The sequence below is a fragment of the Ailuropoda melanoleuca genome, chromosome 2 (genome assembly GCF_002007445.2).
Source record: "Ailuropoda melanoleuca isolate Jingjing chromosome 2, ASM200744v2, whole genome shotgun sequence".
In the NCBI taxonomy this organism is placed as follows: domain Eukaryota; kingdom Metazoa; phylum Chordata; class Mammalia; order Carnivora; family Ursidae; genus Ailuropoda; species Ailuropoda melanoleuca.
In genome coordinates, this window is record NC_048219.1 from 166,735,521 (window position 1) to 166,760,240 (window position 24,720).

General features: G+C 37.7%; 1 protein-coding gene across 1 annotated transcript in view; it reads left to right on the plus strand.

Moving 5' to 3' along the window:
* The first annotated feature begins 359 nt into the window (after positions 1-359).
* Positions 360-24,720, plus strand: part of BMPR2 (bone morphogenetic protein receptor type 2) — a 179,090-nt gene continuing 154,729 nt past the window's right edge. The window contains exon 1 of the mRNA XM_011224858.3: positions 360-485. Coding sequence (XP_011223160.1) covers positions 410-485 — 76 coding nt within the window. The 5' untranslated portion in view covers positions 360-409. The remainder of the gene's footprint in view (positions 486-24,720) is intronic.

Here is a 24,720-nt window from a genome sequence, read left to right on the forward strand (position 1 = left end):
TCGAATCCCCGCTCTCCACCCCTCTGCGCCCTGGATATGTTTTCTCCCAGACCTGGATATTTTTTTGACATCGTGAAACTACGAGGGAAATAACTGCTGGGCTTTCTTCCTGTCTCGCTGCTTCTCCACACGGACATGCCTTCAGTTTGGGTGGCCGAGGCACCCCTTCCTAGGCGAATGAACCTCTCCAGCCGCGAGGGAGAGAAATGAAGGGAATTTCTGCGGCGGAATGAAAACTGTGCAGCTAGGTCCTCTCATCTGCCATTTGTCCTTTCAAACTGCATTGTAATACCTACGGGCCGCACAAGTCAGACGAGAGCGAGGACCAGTCTCCCGGCCTTACCTCTCCGCCCGTGTTTACTTTCCGTATTTCTTTTCTCTGCTTTCCTGCTTCTCGGCTGGCCCAGGGATGACTTCTTCGCTGCAGCGGCCCCGGTGGGTGCCGTCGCTCCTGTGGACCGTCCTGCTGGTCAGCACTGCGGCCGGTGAGTATCCCCGGGCGGCGCGTAGGGCTTTGCCCCTGCGGGTGGCGGGCGAGGGAGCCCGCAGAGGCCGAGGCCTGCGCTCGCCCTTCGCGACGCGTCCAGCGATCGCTGTGTAGGGAACCGCGTCCGGTACCTGCGCGCCTTTCCCGTTCCTTCTAGGGAAATAACCCTGCATGTTTTTGTGTAGTTTCGAATCCCCGCTCCCATATCCCCCCTCCCCATCCCCCACGGGGGGGGAAAGACATATTGGGTGTGGTATCTTGACATTTTTAGCTGTGAGGTAATGCAAGGATTAAAAATAATATTTTAATCGCCAATGAACAGTGTCTATTATGAGATCTTTGGAAACAGAGCTGTAGATTTTTTTTAAACAAATAAGCGGATTTGGTTTACAGTAAAAAGAACATCAACTATAGAACACACACTTCAACCTTATTTTTAGATTTAGATCATTCTTTGGGAATCCATGTTACTTTCATTATTCCGAAATGTTACTGTATGAATTGGATAAATGTTGAGGAAGCCAGAACTTTGAGATTCTTAGTACATTGTATAATACTGTTAATTATTGTCGTAAGTATTATTTTGTTCCAAAGTATTTTGGTAATTCTATTTCCATCTTTTCAACGTAAATACACTCGTATTTTATATGCTCTTGGAATTACTATTGGGCTTAAAAGTATTTTCGGTAACTTTATATTTTAGTCATCTGGCATCTGTTGGCTTACCTGTCATTGAGACAACTTTGACCTCACATCACACGTCTAGCATATTTGAGTCCTGAAAGTTTCTTTGACATTTTACTAAGCTTAAAGGGAAATGGTAGTCATCCTTTCCTTAGGATATTTTCTTTTTAGTTCCCAGATACCTTAGAGAAAGCCTCACTTCTGTTTACAGTTATTTTTCAAGCAATCTTTGGTGATATGCTTTTAGAAATTTTTGGGAGTGAACTGTACATATAATTCTTAAGTTTGGTGTAGGATGGCCAAATAGATTATGCATTTAACAATGAGTAAAGGACAATGTAACAGCTTTCCAATTACTTTTTAAAATTTTACAGATGTGTACTTTTCACATTCAATACATTTCTCATTGCTACGCTTGACACTGAGGTTGCTTGCTTATTTCCATTTTAAAAGTATGCATTGGGAAAATTCTGAAAGAAAATTTGAAGTTTCCTTTAGTGCCTTTGATATTGGTTGATTAATGTCTATTATGTTTATGATAAATCTATGTAGTTGTATTAAAAGAATTTGAACTTCTGAATTGAATGTATTTTGAAACTGGCATTTTAATATTCTTAAACATCACAATTCCTTTTGTGATAAAAATGAACAATTTTTTCTAGGTTTCTTTATATTGTTAGCTATTTAAATTCTCTAGCTGTAAGTCTTGTGATTCCTGTAATGGAGAGAGTAAAATAAAAGGCTTTAGGCTTAAGCAGTCATTCTATGAGCAGAAATCTCAGAACATAGACTTTGCATGTTCTTTGTTACTCTTAATCTTTTTAGAATGTAGATTCTCATTTATAGTTGACAGGCTTATCATTTTGTGATCAGAACTGATAACAGTAAGGGAAAGAACGTTGATTTAAAAATACATTTAATTTGTATTTGGTAAATAAAATAGAATAATGTCCCTTAAAACGGAGGGATTGAAAGAATCACTACTTAAAGTGGTGTTAGTCGTCTTTTTTTTTCTTTAGTATTACATAGTACCAGATGCCAAAATTTGTGAAGCTGGATTTCAGAATTATAACGATAATAATACTAGCTAGTGTTTATTGAGTGCTTGCTCTGTGCCAGCAACTATTCTAATAGATTTACATATATTTTCTCATTTGATCCTCATGACAATTCTGTACTCCAGGTTTAATCATGTTCTTTTTACAGAGAGGGCAAGTGAAGTACAGAGAATTTAAATAACTCACCACAGAGTAAATTGTGGAGCCAGGATTATAGCCTTCATCCTACCTTATCATTAATGATAACAACAGCTCCCTCTAATTGGGAACATAAGATAGAGTAGTGCCTTCACTAGATCAGCCTTTGAGAAGAAGTAGGGACACTTGACAGGATCTTCATTCAGCACTGGTTATTGCAGATGTCATGGTTCTAAATGTGTAAAACTTTCCCTAATATTGGAGTGGCTAGTACAGTTTCATTAGGTGCAAGGTGACTAGAGAGAGCCTGTGTGAACTTGGGATACGTAGATAAAGTGATGTAATCAGACAGGTGCAAATAGTGTTGCTGATAGGAAAAAAATACTGGAAGACTGGCTGATATCACATCCCTGTTTGGGGGCATGGATAAATCCTTTATTTCTTTTGAATCCCTCTTTCCCACTTACATTATCTAGTTCTTGGATTCCTTAATCCTAAGAACATTTTGTATGCAAAAAATGAGAATTTATAAAAAATGTAAAGTGTTTGGTTTAAAAATTAATTCTTAATTTTAATAAAAGTATATAATACAATGCAATACTTACCACAGAATCAGCTTCTGTTAAAAATTTTTTTGGAAAAAAGTTGTTATTCTTTATTTAGGTTGTAATGGCTACAGATAACATATGTAACCTTATATCCCACGCTACTGTGTGCAAGCCCTTGAGCAGGCTCAGCTACCCTTTCCTCCAGTGTTCCTGTCCTCCTCCTTGTCCTTTTTGCCAGCCTTGGGGGCCTGGGAGGCCAGGGAGCCCATGACATTTAAAATAGCCTTTTTGTTGGGATTCACTCCTGGAAGTTCTCCAGAGCATCTGAAGGAACTCGGGATTCCGCATCCCATCATAATCCTTCTCCTTCTTGGCTGGCTCAGATGTCTCTAATGGCTGGACTGACATCAATGTCAGTTGAATCTTCCTGCATTTGAAATAATTCACTTGATTAGGCTGGATCCTTTCCTTTCCTTTCCTTTCCTTTTCCTTTTCCTTTTCCTTTTCCTTTTCCTTTTCCTTTTCCTCTTCCTTTCCTCTTCCTTTCCTCTTCTTTTCTTTTCTTTCAACTCTGGGGCTTGAACTCAGAACCTTGAGGTTAAGAGTTGCATGCTCTACTGACTGAGCCAGCCAGGTGCGCCTCACTTGATTAGATTTCAGTTTTACATCTCTTTAGGTGCACACACATTGTCTAAAGGAAAATTCATCTATTTAGTTAGGGTTCTTGAGCACTGAAGTTAATAAATATTGTTGGGGAACTGGAAATTTAGTAATCTTTATTTTTGTATTAATGTGGGCTCTGCAACAGGGTCACCTGTGGGTTTTTTATTTTTTTTTTCAATTTTTATTTATTTATTTATTTAACAGAGAGAGGGAGAGAAGCACAAGCAGGGGGAGCAGCAGGCAGAGGGAGAGGGAGAAGCAGGCTCCCCACTGAGCAGAGAGCCCCTTGCAGGTTTCCATCCCAGGACTGTGGGATTATGACCCGAGGTGAAGGCAGATGTTTAACCGACTGAGCCACCCGGGCCCCTGGTGTGTGTGTGTGTGTGTGTGTGTGTGTGTGTGTTTAATATTGATTTATTTATTTGAGAGAGCACGAGCAGGAGGGACAAATGGAGAGGTAGAGAGAGTCTTAAGCAGACTCCGTGCTGAGCGCAGACCCAGATGCAGGGCTCCATCTCATGACCATGAGATCACAACCTGAGTCAAAACCAGGAGTCAGACACTCAACTGACTGCACCACCCAGGTGCTCCATCACCTGTGGTTTTTGATAAAATGTGTATCTCTGTCACTATAGTCTAGATGTACTGAAATGATCTCTCTGGGACCTACATTTTTTTAAAACTTAAACCTGAAAGATTCTCCCTTAGGCAAGTTTGAGGACCACTGATTTATATAATCAGTCTTGATTGTTTGGATTTTTAAAATATTGTGATTCAGTCAGCTTTTGCTGCATAATATAGCTCATAACCACAAAATCATAGTGACATACAACAATAAGCATTTATTCTGCTCCATTTGTCTCATTCTTTGGCCCAAGCTGGAGGGAAGGGTAACATCTCACTGGGGGAAGCTTGTCTCATGGCAATGGCAATGGCAGAAGTACAAGAGGACATTTTCAGATTCCACCAGCCATTTTCAGATTCTTGTTGCTCTGACATCCCATTTGGCCAAGACCAAAGACAAGGAGTAGTGAAGTACACTCTGGCTATAATGAGGCTGTGGTAATATATGGACGTGTGATACTATTGGTGGGAAATGAAGAATTGGGATCTTCAGTCTACCACATATGATCAGGAAGATGGTCCAGGAGCTTTTCTTACCACTTGAACAGGGCCAAACTCTTAATTAGGCTTTTGTATAATAATTATACCAACTTTGATCTCTACAAAAGCCTATCCTGGCATGTGGGGTGATGCAGTCATAGTGGTGTTGGTGTATACGAAATGTGGGGACAGATTTATTTCACACGAGGACAATAGCTTTCCTTCATTAAAGACCAACTTTTTTTTTTTTTTTTAAGATTTTATTTATTTATTTGACAGAGATAGAGACAGCCAGCGAGAGAGGGAACAAGCAGGGGGAGTGGAAGAGGGAGAAGCAGGCTCATAGCGGAGGATCCTGACCTGGGGCTCGATCCCATAACGCTGGGATCATGCCCTGAGCCGAAGGCAGACGCTTAACCGCTGTGCCACCCAGGCGCCCCTAAAGAGCAACTTTTCTTAACATAGAAAGAGAAGAAATTGAATATTGATTTCTGATGAGTAAATTCTAACTATAAAAGGTACAGAATGAAGCCAGTGTAAATTAGTTAATATTATAAATGGCCATACACTTATTTTGTCACTTACTCATTTATTGCCTTTCTTTTGAATATCAGTTTTATGTATTTGCTTTGTCCTCCTAACTGATAGTTCCTTCTTGAGGACATGGTTCATACCTTAAACTGTTTTTTAATCTATCATATTGCATGCAGATAGAAGAAGGTGTTTAAGAAATACTAAATGAATGAATAATAAAAAGGAATTCGAGCCAGGAAGTATTCTAAGATTTCTTACTTACTCAAATGATCTATTAGTAATTTGTTCTTTGTTTCCATTCCTTCAACTATAAAGTAGTTTAAGTGGTGTAGTAAGGAGACTCCTGTCTTGAATTAATGAGACCTGAACTCTCTGTGATTCTGGGCAAACAAATTACTCAACATAGTTTTCTCTGTTATAATATTATGGGATTGGACTAGATTATGTTTGAAATGCAGATTCATGGGAACCACCCTAGACCCACTGGTGAGTTTGGGAGTTTGCATTTTGTTTTATTTTATTTTAAGATTTATTTTTATTTATTTTAGAGAGAGAGAATGGACATGCATGAGCGGGGAGGGGGGCAGAGGGAGAGGGAGAGAATCTCAAGCAGACTCCCCACTGAGCAGGGAGCCTGATGTGGGGCTCCATCCCAGGACCCTGGAATCATGACCTGAGCTGAACGCAGATGCTTAACTGCCTGAGCCACCCAGGCATCCTGAGACTTGTTGATGAAATATTTATAAAAGAAATAGTGCTAAACTGAATTAGACTAGGTAACATTGATTTGGTTTTAGTTACAAATTAATATCCCATGGAACATTCCAGGTGGATAAATAGCATATATTAAATTTCTATCTACTAAAGAAGAATTATATTCTGATTTGATTGATATCTGCTAGAAAAAAAATAAATATGAATTCATGAATTTTGGCCATCTTGCATAGTACTTATACCCCTTCACCTATTTCACCCATTCCGCACCCACCTCCCCTTTGGTAATCATCTGTTTGTTCTTTATAGTTAAGAGTCTGTTTTTTGGTTTATCTCTTCTTTCTTTTTTTTTTTTTTTGTTTCTTAAATTCCACATATATGTGAAATCATATGGTATTTGTCTTTTTCTAGCTTACTTCATTTAGCATTGTACTCTCTAAATACATCCCTGTTGTTGCAAATTGTGAGATTTCATTCATACGCACACACACACACGTGTACATATACATACCACATCTTTTTTTTTTTTTTTAAGATTTTATTTATTTATTTGACAGAGATTGAGACAGCCAGCAAGAGAGGGAACACAAGCAGGGGGAGTGGGAGAGGAAGAAGCAGGCTCACAGCAGAGGAGCCTGATGTGGGGCTCGATCCCACAACGCCAGGATCACACCCTGAGCCGAAGGCAGACGCTTAACCGCTGTGCCACCCAGGCGCCTCACCACATCTTCTTTAGCCAGTCATCTATGGATGAATACTTGGGCTGTGTCCATATCTTAGCTATTGTAAATAATGCTGAGATAAACATAGGGGTGCATGTATCTTTTTAAATTAGGGTTTTTGTATTATTTGGGTAAATACCCAGTAGTGGGATTACTAGATCATATGGTAATTCCATTTTTATTTTATTTTTTAAGATTTATTTATTTATTTTAGAGAGAGGGTGCATGCGTGAGTGAGTGCATGGGGGGAGGGGCAGAGTAAAAGGGAGAGAGAAACTTCAGCAGACCTGCACTGTGTGTGGAACCCAATGTGGGGCTCCATCTTACAATCTTGAGATCACAACCTGAGCTGAAACCAAGAGTCTGAGGCTCAACCGACTGCACCACCCAGGTGCCCCTATTTTTAAATTTTTTGAGGAACCTCCATACTGTTTTCCATAATGGCTGCACCAGTTTGCATTCCCACCAACAGTGCAAGAGGGTTCCTTTTTCTCCACATCCTTGGCAACACCAGTTTCTTGTGTTTTTGATTTTAGCCATTCTGAGTAGTTTTAATTTGTATTTTCTTGATGATGAGTGATGTTGAGCATCTTTCCATGTGTCTGTTGGTTATCTGTATTTCTTCTTTGAAGAATGTTTGTTAATGTCTTCTGCCCATTTTTAGTTGGATTATTTGGGTTTTTTTGGTGTTGAGTTGTATAATCTCTCTTTTTTTTAAAGATTTTATTTTATTTATTTGAGAAAGAGAGAGCAAGATAAGGGGGGAGGAACAGTAGAAGAGGGAGAAGCAGACTCCCCACTGAGCAGGGAGCCCAACTTGGGACCTAGTCCCAGGACCCTGGGATCATGACTTGAGCCAAAGGCAGACACTTAACCAGCTGAGCCACCCAGGTGCCCCTGTATAAGCTCTTTATATATTTTGGATACTAACCCTTTATTGGGTATGTCATTTGTAAATATCTTCCCCTATTCAATAGGCTGTCTTCCAGTTTTCTTAATTGTTTCCTTCGCTGTTCAGAAGCTTTTTATTTTGTTGAAGTCCCAGTAGTTTATTTTTGCTTTTGTTTTCCTTGCCTCAGGAGACATATCTAGAAAAATGTTTCTATGGCTGATGTCAAAGGAGTTACTGCCTGTGTTCTCTTCAAGGATTTTTATGGTTTCAGGTCTCACATTTATGTCTTTAATCCATTTGGAGTTTATTTTTGTGAATGGTGTAAGAAATTATTTTAATTTTAAGGTAAAAAATGTCAAGGTCAGTTTCAGTGTGCCCTTTGACCCAGTTATCATACATTCTGAATCAGTCAGATCTAAGTAATGCCATTTTAACTTCTAGTTAGTAAATCTTGTAAAACAGCTTTACTGAGATATAGTTCCCATATCATATAGTTTACCCATTTAAAGAATACAATTCATTATTTTGGTGTATTATTAACTTTAAAAAATTATGGTAAAATGTATATAGCATATATTTGGCATTTTAACCATTTTCAAGTATACGATTCAGTGGCATTAATAACATTCACAATGTGGTGCAACACACATTGATGTGTGTCACCAAAACATTTTCATCACCCAAACAGAAATTTAACCATCAAACAATAACTCCCATTTTCCCCCTTCTCCCAGCCCCCGGGTAATCTCTATTCTATTTTCTGTCTGTGAATTTGCCTACTCTAGATACTTCATGTAAGTGGAATCATATAATATTTGTCCTTTTGTTACTGGCTCATTTTGCTTAGCATAATGTTTTAGAGTTTATCTATGTTGTAGCATGTGTCAAAATTTCATTGCTTTTTAGTACTGAATAATATTCCATTGTATATATATGCCATATTTTGTTTATCCATTCATCTGTTGATGGACACTTGAATTTTCACCTTTTGGCTGCAGTGAACGTTGGTGTACAGTATCTGTTCCAGTCCCTGCTTTAAATTCTTTTGGGTATATACCCAGGAGTGCAGTTACTGAATCATCTGGTAATTCTGTGTTTAGTTTTTTTTTTGAAGAACCACTAAACTATTTTCCACAGCGGCTGTACCATTTCACATTCCCAATAGTAATGTACAGGTGTTCCAGTTTCTCTACATCCTTGCCATCACTCATTGCTTTCTGTTTTGTTTTTGTAAAATATTATTTGTTATAGCCATCATAATGAGCGTAAAGTGGTATCTTATTATGGTTTTGATTTGGTTATTTGATTTTCCTTGTGATAAATGATGTTGAATATCTTTTCATGTGCTTATTGAACATTTGTATAACTTCTTTAAGGAAATGTCTATTCAAGTCCTTTTTCTTCTTTTGAATTTGCTTTTATGGAGATACAATTGATATGTAACATTGTATAAGTTTAAGGTATACAGCATATTGATTTGATACATTTCTATATTGCAATAAGATTGCCACCATGGTATTAGCTAATACCTCTGTTACATCATGTAATTATCATTATTGTGTGTGTGGTGGGAACAATTAAGATCTAGTCTCTTAGCAACTTTGAAATTTATAATACAGTATTGTATATAATCATTGTGCATTATATACAGGATTTATTCATCTCCTGGCTGTAAGTTTGTACCCTTAAACATTCGTCTATTTTTTAATTGGATTGTCTTTTTATTGTTGAATGATCGGAGTTCTTTATATATTGTGAATATTAATTCTGTATCAGACAGATGACTTCCAAATGTTACGGATTGAATGTTTGTGTCCCCTCAAATTTCATGTTGAAATCATAACCTCCAAGGTGATGGTATTAGAAGGTGAGGCCTTTGGGAGTTGATTAGGTAATGAAAGTAGAGCCCTCATTAATGGGATTAGTGCTCTTATGAAAGAGACCCCAGAGAAATCCCTTCCTCTTACCACTTTTGTGAGGTTACAATAAGAAGATGGCTATCTAAGAAATGGATTCTCACCAGTTACTGAATCTGCTGGCACCATGATCTTAGACTTCCCAGACTCCAGAGCTGTAAGAAATAAATGTTTGTTGTTTAAAAGACACCCAGTCCCTGGTATATTGTTAGGGCACCATTGTTTACTCTTATTCTCTAGGTTTCTGTCTTTTATCTTTCCTTTTTTAACTGTTTTAATAATGTTCTTTGATGTACAAAATTTTTAATTTTGATGAAGTCCCATTTATCTATTTTGTTGTTGTTGTTTTTACACATGCTCTCGTATCTAAGAATCCATTGCCAAACCCAAGACTGTGAAGATATATTCCTATTTTTCTTCTAAGAGCTTTCTGGTTTTAGCTCTTAATGTCATTGATTCATTTTTTTAAAAGATTTTATTTATTTATTAGAGACAGCATGAGTGGGGCAGGGTGGGGGGAGATGCAGAGGGACAGTGAGAAGCAGACTCCCCACTGAGCAGGAATCCCGATGCAGGGCTTGATCCCTGGACTCCGGACTCCAGGATCATGATCTAAACTGAAGGCATACTCTTAACTGACTAAGCCACCCAGGCACCCTTGTCATTGATCGATTTTGAGTTAATTTTTATATGTGGTGTGAGACAGAGATCGAACTTAATTCTTTTGCATGTGGAAATCCAGTTGTGCCAGTACCATTTGTTGAAGAGACTGTTCTTTCCCCATTGAATGAAATTGCCACTCTTTAAAAAAAATCAGTTGGCTACAGATGTATAGATTTATTTCTGGATTTCCAATTCAGTTCTATTGGTCAGTCCTTGGACCTTTACTTTCCTCTGTGTATACCTACTCCTTTGGTGATCTCATCCATTCTTATGGCTTTAAAAGTAGCACATAGAGGTTAACAAGTTTCAAATTTATTTCCATCCCAAACGTCTTTTCTTGAAATCCTGTTCCAGGTAGCCAACTGTGTATTCAGCATCTCCACTTAGATGTTTGATAGTTATCTCACATTTAATGTGTCCCTGAGCTGCTTCTATAGGCCTTTTCCCCCCGTAGTCTTTCCCAACTCAGCAAATGTCTGTCATTCAAATTGTTCAGGCCAAAAATTGAAGATATCCTTGTCTCTTCTTTTTCTTTTTTCACACTCGCATCCAATCTGTTAGCAAAAACTGTTGGCCGCACCTTCAAAATATATCTAGAGTCTGACCACTTCTTACCACCTCTGTGGGTACCACGTTAATTTAGAAGCCACAATCTTTTCTTGCTTGTAATTTTTCAGTAGGCTCTCTTTTCTCTAACATGGTCACTTTGACTATAGTTGCTTTTCTTTTTCTTTTTTTTAAGATTTTATTTATTTGACAGAGACAGCGAGAGAGGGAACACAAGCAAGGGGAGTGGGAGAGGGAGAAGCAGGCTTCCTGCTGAGCAGGGAGCCTGATGCGGGGCTCAATCCCAGGACCCTGGGATCACGACCTGAGCTGAAGGCAGATGCTTAACGACTGAGCCATCCAGGTGCCCCTCTAGGGCCACCTTTAAAGCATAAGTAAGATTATGACATTTCTGTGCTTAAAACACTTCAAAGCCTCTGCATATCATTCAGAATAACCCTCAACTTTTATTGTGTTTTTAACTTTATGTAGAATTAAACATTTAGAAATCAAATGTTTTAGAAGAGGTTACATTTGAGATACTTTATTCTGTATAATTTGACAATGGGTGCATATAGTAAGTGAGTCTGTATATTGGAGGAATAAAAGAGGAGACAAATGAACATTTCTTGAACCTTTAACATATCTACTAAATGCCTTATATGTTTACCATATGATCTCATTATCTTTTATTTTTTTTTATTTTTATTTATTTATTTATTTTAAAGATTTTATTTATTTGACAAAGATACAGCCAGCGAAAGAGGGAACACAAGCAGGGGGAGTGGGAGAGGAAGAAGCAGGCTCATAGCGGAGGAGCCTGACGTGGGGCTCGATCCCATAACGCCGGGATCACGCCCTGAGTCGAAGGCAGACGCTTAACCACTGTGCCACTCAGGCGCCCCTCATTATCTTTTAAACAGACTACTCGGTACTATTATTTTTCCTTATTTTACAGATGAGTAAACAGATAGGAGACTGGGGTTCAAGCTCAGACCTCTATAACTCCAAAGTAGAGCATTCATGTAGTATATACAGTGTTAGCTTGAAGGTATAAAATACTTGGAATAGTATTTTAGGCATCTGAAAAAATTATTGGCGTTTTAATCATTCAGGAATAATTTTCCAGACTGAACTATGTCTTGGTTATAGTCTCTTATTTTGCAGTAAATGACAACAGATGTTTTAAGTTTTGGTTTTGTGTGTAGCATTCAAATGTTAATGGGTAATAAAGATTTAAAAAAAAATTTATTTGACAGACAGAGAACACAAGCAGGGGGAGGGGCAAGGCAGGTAGAGGGAGATGGAGAAGCAGGCTTCCCGCTGAGCAAGGAGCCCGATGTGGGGCTCGATCCCAGGACCCTGGGATCATGACCTGAGCCGAAGGCAGCCACTTAAATGACTGAGCCACCCAGGCGCCCTGTTGGTAGATAATAAACATTTTCTTTTCTTTTTTTAAAGATTTTATTTATTTATTTGACAGAGAGAGAGGAATGCACACAAGCAGGGGTAGCAGCAGAAGGCGAGAGAGAAGCAGGCTTTCTGCTGAGCCAGGAGCCCAGCGCGGGGCTCAATCCCAGGATTCTGGGATCATGACCTGAGCCAGAGGCAGATGCTTAATTGCGTGAGCCACCCAGGCACCCCGGATAATAAACATTTTCATTAAAGATTCAAAGCTTCAGCTTTGGAAAGGAGCACCAGTTAGATCAAGAATGATGATGACATAGTTGAGGATAAGTTTTTAAGGTTTCCATCTGTTGTTAGTGATTAGAATCCCTAGGGGCCAGTCTAGTGTGAAGAGTAGCCTTTAAATTTAGTTAGTACTCAAAGGGCCATATTGTGGTGACATGAAAGACAGGATTAAAAACAGTCAAATGATAATGAGATGAATATTATTCATGTTACGTATTGAAACAAAGTTTTTTTTGTGAGAGATAACTTTTCTGGGATATTTATTTTTTGTTTGGCTAAACCAATGTGTTAGCTTGATGAAATGCTGTTAAGAATGCTAATCTATAAATTTAGTTTAGTTTTTAGCACCAACTATTATCCAGCTCTTCTGTAAGAATCATTGTTTTGTCCATTTACTTAGGTTTATGAGAAATTCAGTTTTACTGATCCTTGCTAAGTCCCTCTTCTGAGAGCAAGAAAGTAGTCATACATTTATACTAAACTCAAATTTGTACACTAAGCAGCTAATAGACTTTATAGTAATGATATAAATTAATGGAAATAGGTTAAATTCATTATCCGAAAATAGATTAAATTCTACTTATTTGCAATTAAAAGCCAGTGTGTTGAAGCATGGTTTTTGGAGGCATATCACTTGGATAGGCAAGTTATTCTAAAACAGCAGTGGTTGTTTCTTGCTCATACTGTATGTCCATTGAAGACTGGCAGGGGTATTCTCATCATTCAGGAATCTGGTTTAATGGATTGCCACCATCTTGAACGTTGATGGTTGCAGTGCCAGAGGTAAAAGAAAGTATAAGAAGATCTTTCATGGCAGTTATATGCTCTGTCACATCACTTCCACTTAAAACCCACTATTTAGTTTCCCCTAACCTCTAGAAACTGTGATTTTTCCGAGTATCTAGAAAAGGAATTTGGGAAACAGGACCAATGATGACCGTAGGAAGTAATAAGATAAACTTTTGTTGGCTTTGCTTTATATTTTTAGACGTGTTTTGGCTTTCAGGTTTTTGACTTTATTTCTTTTAAAAATCTGTTCTTTAGAATCCCAAAGTTGTAGTAGATCATTGTAAAATGATTTTATATGAAAATGAAGTATAGAAAATAAAAAATCCATTCCCTCTTTACTTTTTCTCTAATTTCATTTCCTAGCTTTAACCAGTGTTAATAGTTTGGTGGATAATATTTCATACTTTTTTGTATGCACTGTAAATAAACATCTGTATAAATTAGAGTTTGTTTTTTAAATAAAGTTAGAATCATTATATATATCATGCACAAATTTTTGTTATTAATCATGTAGGATAGTCCTAGAAGTAAGATCATTTGATCAGAGTGTGCACATTTAAAATTTTGATATCTAAATTTTCCCCCCAAAAGATTGTACCACTTTCCATTTCCACCACTAGTATATCAGAATTTTCATTTTCTTTCTCCCTTTAATTTTTAAAGGTATTTTCTTTTTTTAAGATTTTATTTTTAAGTAATTTCTGCACCCAGCATGGGTCTCAAACCATGATGCTCGTCGATTGAACCAGCCAGGTTCAATTCTCATTTTCTTATACCTCTTCCAAATGCTGTATAATACCTTTTCAGTTTTTGCCAAAGCAAAAGAATTGTATTGTGTTTCAGTTTGCAGTGCTTTGTTTGTGAAGCTGAGCTTCTTTTCATATGGTTATTGGCCAGTTATGTTTTTCTGAATTACCTGTTTATATATCAGATTAATTTTTTCCAGTGATTTGTTTTTCTTGTGGATTTGAAGGTGATATTTATATATATGATTTTATGTGATTAGGATTGTTTATTTTTCCTTTATGACGTCTAGATTTTGTGTTATCTTAGAAGACCTTTTACCATATCCACAATTACCAAAAATTCTTATAAGTAGGTAGGTCTGTAGGGTCCCCCCCCATGTTTAGGTAATTTAATCCACCTGAAACTGTTCTTGGTGTTGTACATATACTAACTCATAATAATGGTATGAGATAGATATTATTATTATCTTCATTTGCAGATGAGGACTTTTAGGCACAGAGAAATTAAGAAACTTGCTCAAGGCAGCATAGCTAATAGAGCTGGAATATAGACATAGACAGCCTGTGCTCTTAATAGCTGTGCTCTACTACTTAGTATATAGCCAAGTTATCTCTTAGTCCCTGAATTCCATCTGAATTCACGGAATTGTCTTTTTTTTTTTTTAAGATTTATTTATTTATTTTAGAGAGCGAAAGAGTGCCCGTGCGTGCATGTGTGCGTGTGAGTGGGGGGGAGGAGCAAAGGGAGAGAATCTTTATGCAGACTCCCTGCTGAGCATGGAGCCACACATGGGGCTTGATCTCAACACCCATGGGATTATGACTTGAGCTGAAACCAAGAGTTGAATGCTTAACTGACTGAGCCACCCAGCCACCCCTCACTGAATTATCTTTTAATGACTAAATTGTCTTTTAATTACTGAATTTCACTGAAAAGCATCATTTGGGACAGTTAATTTGAAATACATAAAATATACTTCTGCTAACATGTCATAGATTTTTTGCTTGTCATGGTAAATAGGTGACTAATATCAATTGCTTAAAATGCCTGAGCATGGGAACCCAGACATTTTTAGCTCTCAGTTAGAACCTTACCTATTATTTTAATTAAAAAGTTTCTAGGGGCGCCTGGGTGGCACAGCGGTNGATATTGGTTGTTTGGGTTTCTAGCTTATAAAAATTGAGGGAGTATCAAATAAATAGATGACTAATACGAATGGCTTAAAATGCTTGAGCATGTAGATTCATTTAATGTATGTAGAACAACTTTGAGTTAGAACCTGTTCTCTGCAGTTGGTATATGGAAATACATTAGCATTATCTGGAACGCTTTTGTCATCCTAGTTGTCCATTCTAGTGGTTCTATTTCACAGAATGTGTATAGAGGTAGGAAAGAATAGTGGTAGCAAAAGGTAAAGGGGCAGAGTTGGGGGAAGTCTTAGGGAGGAGGAAGTAAAAGTTTACTTTTACTTAAGTAAAAATTTACTTAATTTCCTCTTCTATTGTCTCTCAGTCTCCACCTAAACTGTCTCAGCTTGGTCTGGCGTTGTTGCCCTTGCCTTTCTTTGATCTTTGTACTCGTGTGGGCTCCAAAGAAGCATACCATTCTTGGATTGTGTAAGCTCCTGTAGAGTTTGTGAATTCAGACATTTTTAAACAGTAGCTTTGATATTGTAAGGTTTGGGAGCTATTACTTAAAGCAAAGAATTATATTTGAAAAGAGAACTCTGAATAATTCAACAAATGATAATATCAGAGGTAAGTTAATACGGTTAGGAGTACTAAAATTATTGTAGGTTGCATTTATCATACTGTTGCTTAGGTGAGCTGATTCCTGAAATCTTTTCAGCCCGTTTTATTTAGGTCACTAATTAGAGAATTTGTTGTTTGAAAGGTGGCATCTAGTTAAGGTGTTTGGAGAGAGATTCCTGTGAGATTCAACTGAGTCATGGCCTCAGTAATTATCTTGAGAATTGTATTGGAGGAGCAGTGATTTCTGCAACTAATGAATTATTGTTTAAAGAAACCTGTTGTATAAAAGATTTTCCAAAAAATATGTTACATTAGTAAAGTAATACTTAAATACAGAGAACTGTATTAGGTGCTACTGAGAATAACAGAGAAAGAGAAATAGCTGTTTTTTAATAACTAACATCCCTCTTTATAAATATCTACTGTGTGTCCAGTGCAGTGTTTTTACAGATATTTTTCTCTAGTCAAAATAGCCGCAGGGCACTTGGGTGGCTCAGTCAGTTGAGCATGTGTCTTCGGCTCAGGTCATAATCTCGGGGTCCTGGGATCGAGCCCTGCATTGGGCTCCCTGCTCAGTGGGGAGTCTGCTTCTCCCTCTCCTCCCCCCCCCACCGCCCATGCTCTTTCTCTCAAATAAATAAATATATCTAAAAAAAAAAGTTAAAAAAAAATTTTTTTAAATGTTTAAAAAAATAGCTGAAAGGTAGGAATTTTTCCTATTTTAGAGTTAGGGAAACAGACTAACAGATTAAGTAGTTATATAGTATAGGGTGTATACTTCTAATAATTACAGATTATTAAATTATTTATTGAGTGCCTCTTTTTGACTGGCATTATGCTAAGTTTTTTACTTTATTTCATATAATTCCGATATCAGCTTTGTGGTATAGGTATTATTTTTTCATAGATAAGGAAACTTAGGTGCACAGAAGTTAAATAAATCACCTAAAATCATACACATTGCAAGTGGCAGAACTGGAATTCAGGCCAAGGACTTGGTTTCTGAAAGTCTCTACTCGCTCTCTTTTTTAAAGAATTTTATTTATTTAGTCAGAGAGACAGAGAGGGAACACAAGCAGGGGGAGAGGCAAGCAGAGGGGGAAGTAGGCTCCCCGCTGAGCAAGAAGCCTGATGCAGGACTTGATCTCAGGATCCTGGGGTCATGACTTGAGCCAAAGGCAGCCACTTAACCAATTGAGCCAGCTAGGCGTCCCTGAAAGTCTCTACTCTTAAGCATATTTTCTCTCAAGATGTTTTTATGCTGTAAAAGAGAATCAGTCACATTAAGGCGACTTTCAACTTTGTAATTCCATGAATTGTTCCCCTAAAGTAATAAAGTTACGAAAAATCAACATCTTCACTCAGTCGTATGATAAGAATATTTGATTCATTAGCAGAGAGACTGTTACTGCTTGATCTATCAATTCTGTTTCTAAGTTAGCATGTATTCATTGAATATGTATATCTTAACTGTTCTAGGGTCTAGAATAGTATGAATTGTGGTCTCAATATTTGACATACTTACCCTATTGTAGGATAGGAGCACAGAATGGTGTATGCTCAACTGCTGATTGGGTTTAAAAAATCTAAATTTGAGGGGCGCCTGGGTGGCACAGCGGTTAAGCGTCTGCCTTCGGCTCAGGGCGTGATCCCGGCGTTACGGGATCGAGCCCCACATCAGGCTCCTCTGCTATGAGCCTGCTTCTTCCTCTCCCACTCCCCCTGCTTGTGTTCCCTCTCTCGCTGGCTGTCTCTACCTCTGTCAAATAAATAAATAAAATCTTAAAAAAAAAAAAAAGATAATTAAAAAAAAATCTAAATTTGAAATAAGATACACAGAATGCGTACAGGCAGTGATTTTTAAAAAGGTGCTAATAGTTTGGGCAATGGATAAGTCATTGTGACTGGACAGGAGTGTAATAGAGTTCACAATTCCCTTGAGGTTGGGCTAAGGGAATTGTTCTGATTATGGACTATTCCCTAGAAGAGCAGCCAGGTGGCCAAGGCATAGTGACCAAATGTGTAGTAAACATAGGTGTGAGCCAACCCTAAGAAGCCAGGGACAGAGGCTGAGAGGCCTAGTCAAGTGGGCTAGGCTGTACAAAAATAGAGAAGGGGAAAATTCAGCAGCCTGAATAATCCTTTGTCATACCTATGGCCACTGAGTTTTAATTCTGACTGACAGTCATCCAACTGAATCCCTGGATGAGCTGGGTGGTGATGAAGGCTGAAGCTATTTGATGTGTATTTATTCTGCTTTATTTAGGATTGGCTCAGCTGCTGTACTCAGCTCTGATTGAGAGATCTGGCTAATGGCATCATCCTTTGTGAAGAAAGAGTTGCGAGGGGAGTATAATTGACTAAGGAGGTAGCAATAAAAGTAACAGTCCAGAATAGAGATATGCATGTAAGAGCTCACTGATACTATTTAGCATTGCATTTATAGCTACATTTGTCCCACTACATTTATTCTTGACAGTGGAGAGTTTTGGGGATATCTAGTCACATCTATTTTATTTGACTACAAAATTTAAATCAGATAAGAGGAAACACTTGAACTGAAAAACAAATAATAAAAGGAAGCAGGGCATGTCAAAAAGAGATGCAGGAAAAGAAACCCTATTTTAGTTTTTCGGTAATATACATATTAAATGGTTCATCATAGAAATTGACTGCTTGAATTTTGGGGGTTTTACAGATGCCACTACAATATATTTCCTTTGATATGAGTGCTTATAGTTTTCTTTAGCAAGAAACTTTTTAATGATATCTTACATCTAGTATACTAAGGTTGGGAGCAAGGTCACTAAGTAACTTATCCCCTAAAAGAATGCCATGTTTCACTAAACCTAAGAATTTTTTAAGTCTATAATCTCATTTAAACAGATCACAGTAGTAAGAGAAAATGAGTCTGTGGTTTCAGTGTTTTATGACTACGTTTTGTTTTTTTTTTCTTAAAGACTTTATTTGAGAGGTACACAAGTGGGGTGAGGGGCAGAGGGAGAATCAGGCTCTCCGCTGAGCAGACAGCCCGATGCGGGGCTCGATCCCAGCCCCTGGGATCATGACCAGAGCCAAAGGCAGATGCTTAACTGACTGAGCCACCCAGGTGCCCCTATGATTACATTTCTATGGAGAAGAGTATAGATAATTTAAATTGAAAATGCCTCTTCTTATTGTCATCTTAGAGATTTTCTTTTGCAATGTTTTTGGGGAAATTTCTCATTCAGGTCTTTTCTAATTACATATGAAAAAAACTGGCTATTAAAAAAAGGGCTGTATGTGCAGCAAATTATATGCTGTAATGCACCTAATGTTGCCAAGTACACTTAATGAAGGAGGCAAGGAGGCCTTTTAGCCATCCCAGGGTGACAACTCATTCTAGTGCTTTTCTATAGGGAAGTAGTTAAAGTAAGCGTGAAGACATTGTAAGTTTAAGGACAAGAAGGCAAGTTTGTAGCACCCATGAAATTAATTGAGATAAAACACTCGCCTGCTGATTTTTTAAATATTCTTTTCTTTTCTATTTGAACACTGTTTAATGTAAGGATATTTGAGCACAATAGTAGGAACACTTACATTCTATAGTCTAGCTTTTACATGTTGTATTTATGAAGATTCAGTTAGGTTAAAAGAATGTCATAGTGTCTTATAGCTATGAACAAGGTGTCTGGATCCCTGCCTCAAATGGCACTTACATACTTGTTGAGAGATCAGATCATAAGTAAGTAGTAAATACATAAATGCACAAGATAATTAGAGATTATGATATATGCCACAGGACTATATTAGAGGGTAAATGGGGAAGGCCACTTTAATTAAGGGGTCAGTGAGGGCTTCTTTACAAGGTGACGTGTGAAGAATTGAAATGAGCTTGATACGTGAATAATTGCAGGAAGAGCATTTCAGGTAGAGGAACAGAAAGTACAAAGGCTGGGAGGTGGGACAGAGGTTGGTATTTTCTAAGATTAGAAAGGAGACTGGTGTGGCTGAAGTGTAGTGAGCTAGGGAGAGAGATGCATGACTAAAGTTTAGATAGGTGGGCAGGAGCTGAATCATGTGAGGCCTTTTAGGCAATGGTATAAAGATGAAGAGTTTGAGTTTTATTCTGAGATAGTGGAAAATGCTGTTGAGAGATTTTAAGCAGGGTAATTTCATGATCTTATTTTCATTTTTCAAAGATCAATTTTGCTTATAGATAGGAAAGGGTAAGAGAGGAGCTATAGGGGAAACAAGGAGTCTGGTTAGGCAGTTGTAGTAGTCAAGATGGACAAGGGTGGTGGCAGGTTGGGTTTTGCCCTCTAGTACTGTCAGGTAACGTGGTATCATTACACATCTACTTCTGTGATATACTGTTTTTTAAATATCAAGGAATTATTTCTTGGATATGGAATGTATAGTTTAGTTAGTTTTAAAAACTGTTTCCCTCAAATGTTTATTTTAGAGATCTACATTAAATAAAGTTTTCAGTAAGTACTCTACAAATATGTGTTAGTGTTATCTGTACTTTTTTATTTGTTGGAAGAATGTAAACATGGAAAGTATTTTGCCTCAAGTAATAATTCAAAGAATAAGGATAGAGTCCATCCCCCTGGATTCCCTTTATGACGCAGAGAATACAGACTACGAGGATAATTCCTAGTCATACGGCCCTTTGTAGATGAGGACTTTCCTATTTGTCCTGTTCTTAAAAGGCTTATTATTGCAGTGCTTGAAGACTTGGGTCATGTCTCATTTGTATTCTTATTTAAAGTACAGGTGATCTTTTTTCCCACAAAAGCAGTGTTCAGTATATCACTTTGAGATTTTTGTTGTTTTTTGGTGACAGTCTTCTTTTCCCTCCATATCACGAGGAAGTCCTCATTCATTTATCCCTAGTAGTTTTTTGCCTGTGCAACTTTTTCTCATCCTTAGTTACTTTAAAATAATATTGGAGGCTGCTAGTTGTCATACTTGGCCTCTAGAATAAAGTTGACGTGACTGTAGTCTCTAATGTAAGCTCTACACTCAATGTGGTGCTCTAGAATAAAATTGGCGTGACTGCAATCTTTACTGTAAGCTCTGCACCCAATGTGGGGCTTAAATTTATGACCCTAAGATTAAGAATTACACATGCTCTGCTGGCTGAGCTAGCTGGTTCCCTCCCCCTCCCCACCGCCATCTTCTGATTAGATCTCCAATTATGAGCAATAACAGTTTCACCAGTGAAGGGTTTTTTTTTTTTTTTAAGACTTTATTTATTTATTTGAGATAGAGCAAGAGAGCAAGAGCACAAGCAGTGGGAAAGGGGCGGAGGGAGAGGGAGAAGCAGACTCCCTGCTGAGCAGGGAGCCTGATGCCAGGCTTGATCCCAAGACCCCGAGATTATGACCTGAGCCGAAGGCAGACGTTTGACTAAGCCACCCAGGTGCCCCATAGTTTACTGTTTTAATTTGTGGATACTTAAACATTCACAAGCTATGTAGTATTAGTGTTTCTGTTTTCTTCTATTATTTAAAAATTTAAAAACTAGCAGAGAGTATACATCTAAAGAAAGATATTCAGTTTTCCTTTTTAGTCTCTCAGAAGCTTTTCTACTTTGCAATTTCCCAATATATTAAAATTCTTTTCTTAATTGTTTTCTCTACGGGAAGATTTCCTATCCTTTAAAAAATTATCTTGAATTGGGGTGCCTGGCTGGCTTAATCAGTAGAGCATGTGACTCTTGATCTCAGGGTTGTGGTTAAAGCTCCATGTTGGGTGTAGAGATTACTTAAAAATAAAATCTTTAAACAAATTATCTTCAGTTAAGGGAATTATTTTAAATTAGTACTTTTTTTGGGGGGGAACAGCAGCATTATTCATTTCTCAGATCTTTAATTTTGAAAAATAAGGGTTATTTTACATATTAAAGGTTATAGACTCAGAAAGAAAGACAATTAAGTCCAAACAAATTGGAGTTTAGCTTTTAAGAACCAAATTCTATCCATATTTGATTTTTTAAGGTATATGGTTAATTGTATAAACTCTAAGTACATAGCATGATGAATTTTCACAGAGTAGTTTTCACAGTGTAAAAATGTGAATATAGCCAACACCCTATACATTAACTTTGGGAGCACTATTGCACTTTTTTTTTATGTCACCATCTTGACTTATAATACTGTAGCTTAGTATTGAATATAGGCTGAATGTTAATTATTATTATTATTTGTAATCTGTACCCCCAACATGGGGCTAAAACTCATGACCCTGAGATCAAATAGTCTAATAATTAAAATTCTATGTGAATTTGTCTTTTTTTTAAAATTTTATTTATTTAAGTAATCTCTGTACCCAAAGTGAGGCTCAAACTCATGACCCTGAGATCAAAAGTCACATGCTCTTCCAACTGAGCCAGCCAGGTGCCCTGTGAATTTGTCTTAATAGGGAAAAACACTTGCCTTTTCTCCTTAATTTTAGGATAATATTTAAAAAATATATTTATTTGTTTATTTATTTTAGAGAAAGAGAGAGAGAGAGCATGCACACACACGCTGGGAGGGGAAGGGCCAGAGGCAAGGGGAGAGAAATCCTGAAGCAGACTCCCTGCTGAACGTGGTCCCTGACATAGGGCTTGATCCCAGGACCCCGAGATAATGACCTGAGCTGAAATCAAGAGTTGGTCACTTAAACGACTGAGCCATCAAGGTGCCCCTTGGGATAATTTTGACTACCTATCCAACTTTTTTTTCCTGATAACTTCTTTTTCCTTATTTTTCTCTTAGTCCTGCAATGACTGTGGTTATTACTGTGTCTGTTTAAGGTTGAACATATCACTTGGCCTTCCTCTTGGGAACGAGGGACATAAATTCCAATTGTACAGAAGTTTTACCAAAAGAAAACTAAACGGTCAGAATCAACTCTTTGATGTTTTTGAAGGTATGAAGCAAAGCATGAGGGTTAGTAGATAATATCAGAACCAAGTAAATAGAAGGGAAAAAGCCTATTTCTTAAATTTCCCATACATTCAACATTACTAGAGATACATGTTTGGGAGACTTTAGAAGCAAATGAAAGAAATATTTATATTGAAAGAAAATCTCATAGTTGTAATACAAAATATATTCAAATTTGGGGATTTCTTGAGTTTCTTTGGAATATCAAGGTAATTTGTGTATCAGATTCATTTATTTCTGTTGTGGTCTCTCTGAAACTTAAAAAGTATTTTAGTTCAAGTATTATTTTCTTATTTGCTCCAAACTGAATCTTGTGTAGGAATTAACAGTTCTGGATATAATACATAAGTAGAAAGAAAGAAAAATAACAATTAGTTTATGCTCCTTTTTTTCAAAGAATGGATGATATACTACATAACTTCATTGTGTAAAACTGAAGCCAATTGAAATTGCACTCTATACCCATTAAACAAGTACCTCATTTAAGTGGAATTATGTAGTATTTGTCTTTTTGTGCCTGACTTATTTCATCTAGTGTAATGTCCTCAAGGTTCATCCATGTTGTAGCATGTCAGAATTTTCTTCCATTTTTAATTATTATTTTAAAAATATTTATTTATTTTATTTATTTATAGAGAGCACATGCGTGAGGGAGTGCATGAGGGGGAGAGGGAGAAAGAGAGTCTCAAGCAGACTCCCTGCTGAGCACGGAGCCCAATGTGGGGCTCCATCTCACAACTCTGAGATCATGAGCTGAGCCAAAATCAAGAGCCAAATGCCCAACCAACTGAGCTACCCATGCACCCAGAATTTTCTTCCCTTTAAAGGTGTTCAGCATTTTTTTGACCTTTAAAATAATATATAAAACAGAGTCCTTAGTCTGCCATCTACCCTCCACATATTCCAGAAAAGTAGTAGTTTATCTATGTCTTTCTTCAGGAAGTTCTAGAAGCTCCATTTAGGAACTTTTGGCCTGATGACATTAAATGCTTGTCCATTTGATTCAGTAACTACTAGTGGTGAGATGCTTCCAGACAATTTGACTAGTTTGACTTTTGACTTGACTTCAAATTTGAAGATATATCATACACCATGCTCTTACTGTATGCTCGGTACTTGTATGGGGAGATGTACAGAGTCCAGTACAAGATGCAGGCTCTTTCCAAATTCTAAACAAAAAGGTTTGCAGTTATAATCATTTGCTATATCCTTGTTATTTTAAGATTATTTTATTTTATATTATATTATATTTATTTTATTATTTATTTTATCAGAGAGCGCCCAAGCAGGGGGTACAGCAGGCAGAGGGAGAAGCAGACTCCTTGCAGAGCAAGGAGCCCAGTGTAGTACTCGATCCCAGGACCTTGGGATCATGACCTGAGCTGAAGACAGATACTTAACAAACTGAGCCACCCAGGCGACCCTATCCTTGCTATTTTAAACTGTCTTTTGCAACTTGCTGTTTGTATAACTAAACTTCCATGTTCAGTAAAAGCTGTTGCATTTCCAGTTGCCTCCAGGCTGATCTCTTTTTATTTTGCTCATAATTTCTATAATACATAACTGTTGCAGAGTTTAAAATGTTGCTTGAAACTATCCATAAGTATCCTGCACCCTCAACAGTCAAAATCTTGCATATGCTCTTACTCTTAGCCTACCATGAACTAGTTCTTTGGAACCTTGCTGATATGGAGCTTTCTGGATTAATGAGCCTCACTGTATTGGTGAAGGGGGCTACACTTCTGGGTCTATTTATTAGTGAAGTTGTGGGCAATAACATTTTTCATTTCTTTCTTCTTTTTTTTTTAAGATTTATTTATTTATTTATTTGACAGAGATAGAGACAGCCAGCGAGAGAGGGAACACAAGCAGGGGGAGTGGGAGAGGAAGAAGCAGGCTCACAGGGAGGAGCCTGATGTGGGGCTCGATCCCATAACGCCAGGATCACGCCCTGAGCCAAGGGCAGACGCTTAACCGCTGTGCCACCCAGGCGCCCCAACATTTTTCATTTCTTAAAAGATTTTATTTAGGGGCGCCTGGGTGGCACAGCGGTTAAGCGTCTGCCCTCGGCTCAGGGCGTGATCCTGGCGTTATGGGATCGAGCCCCACATCAGGCCTCCCTGTGAGCCTGCTTCTTCCTCTCCCACTCCCCCTG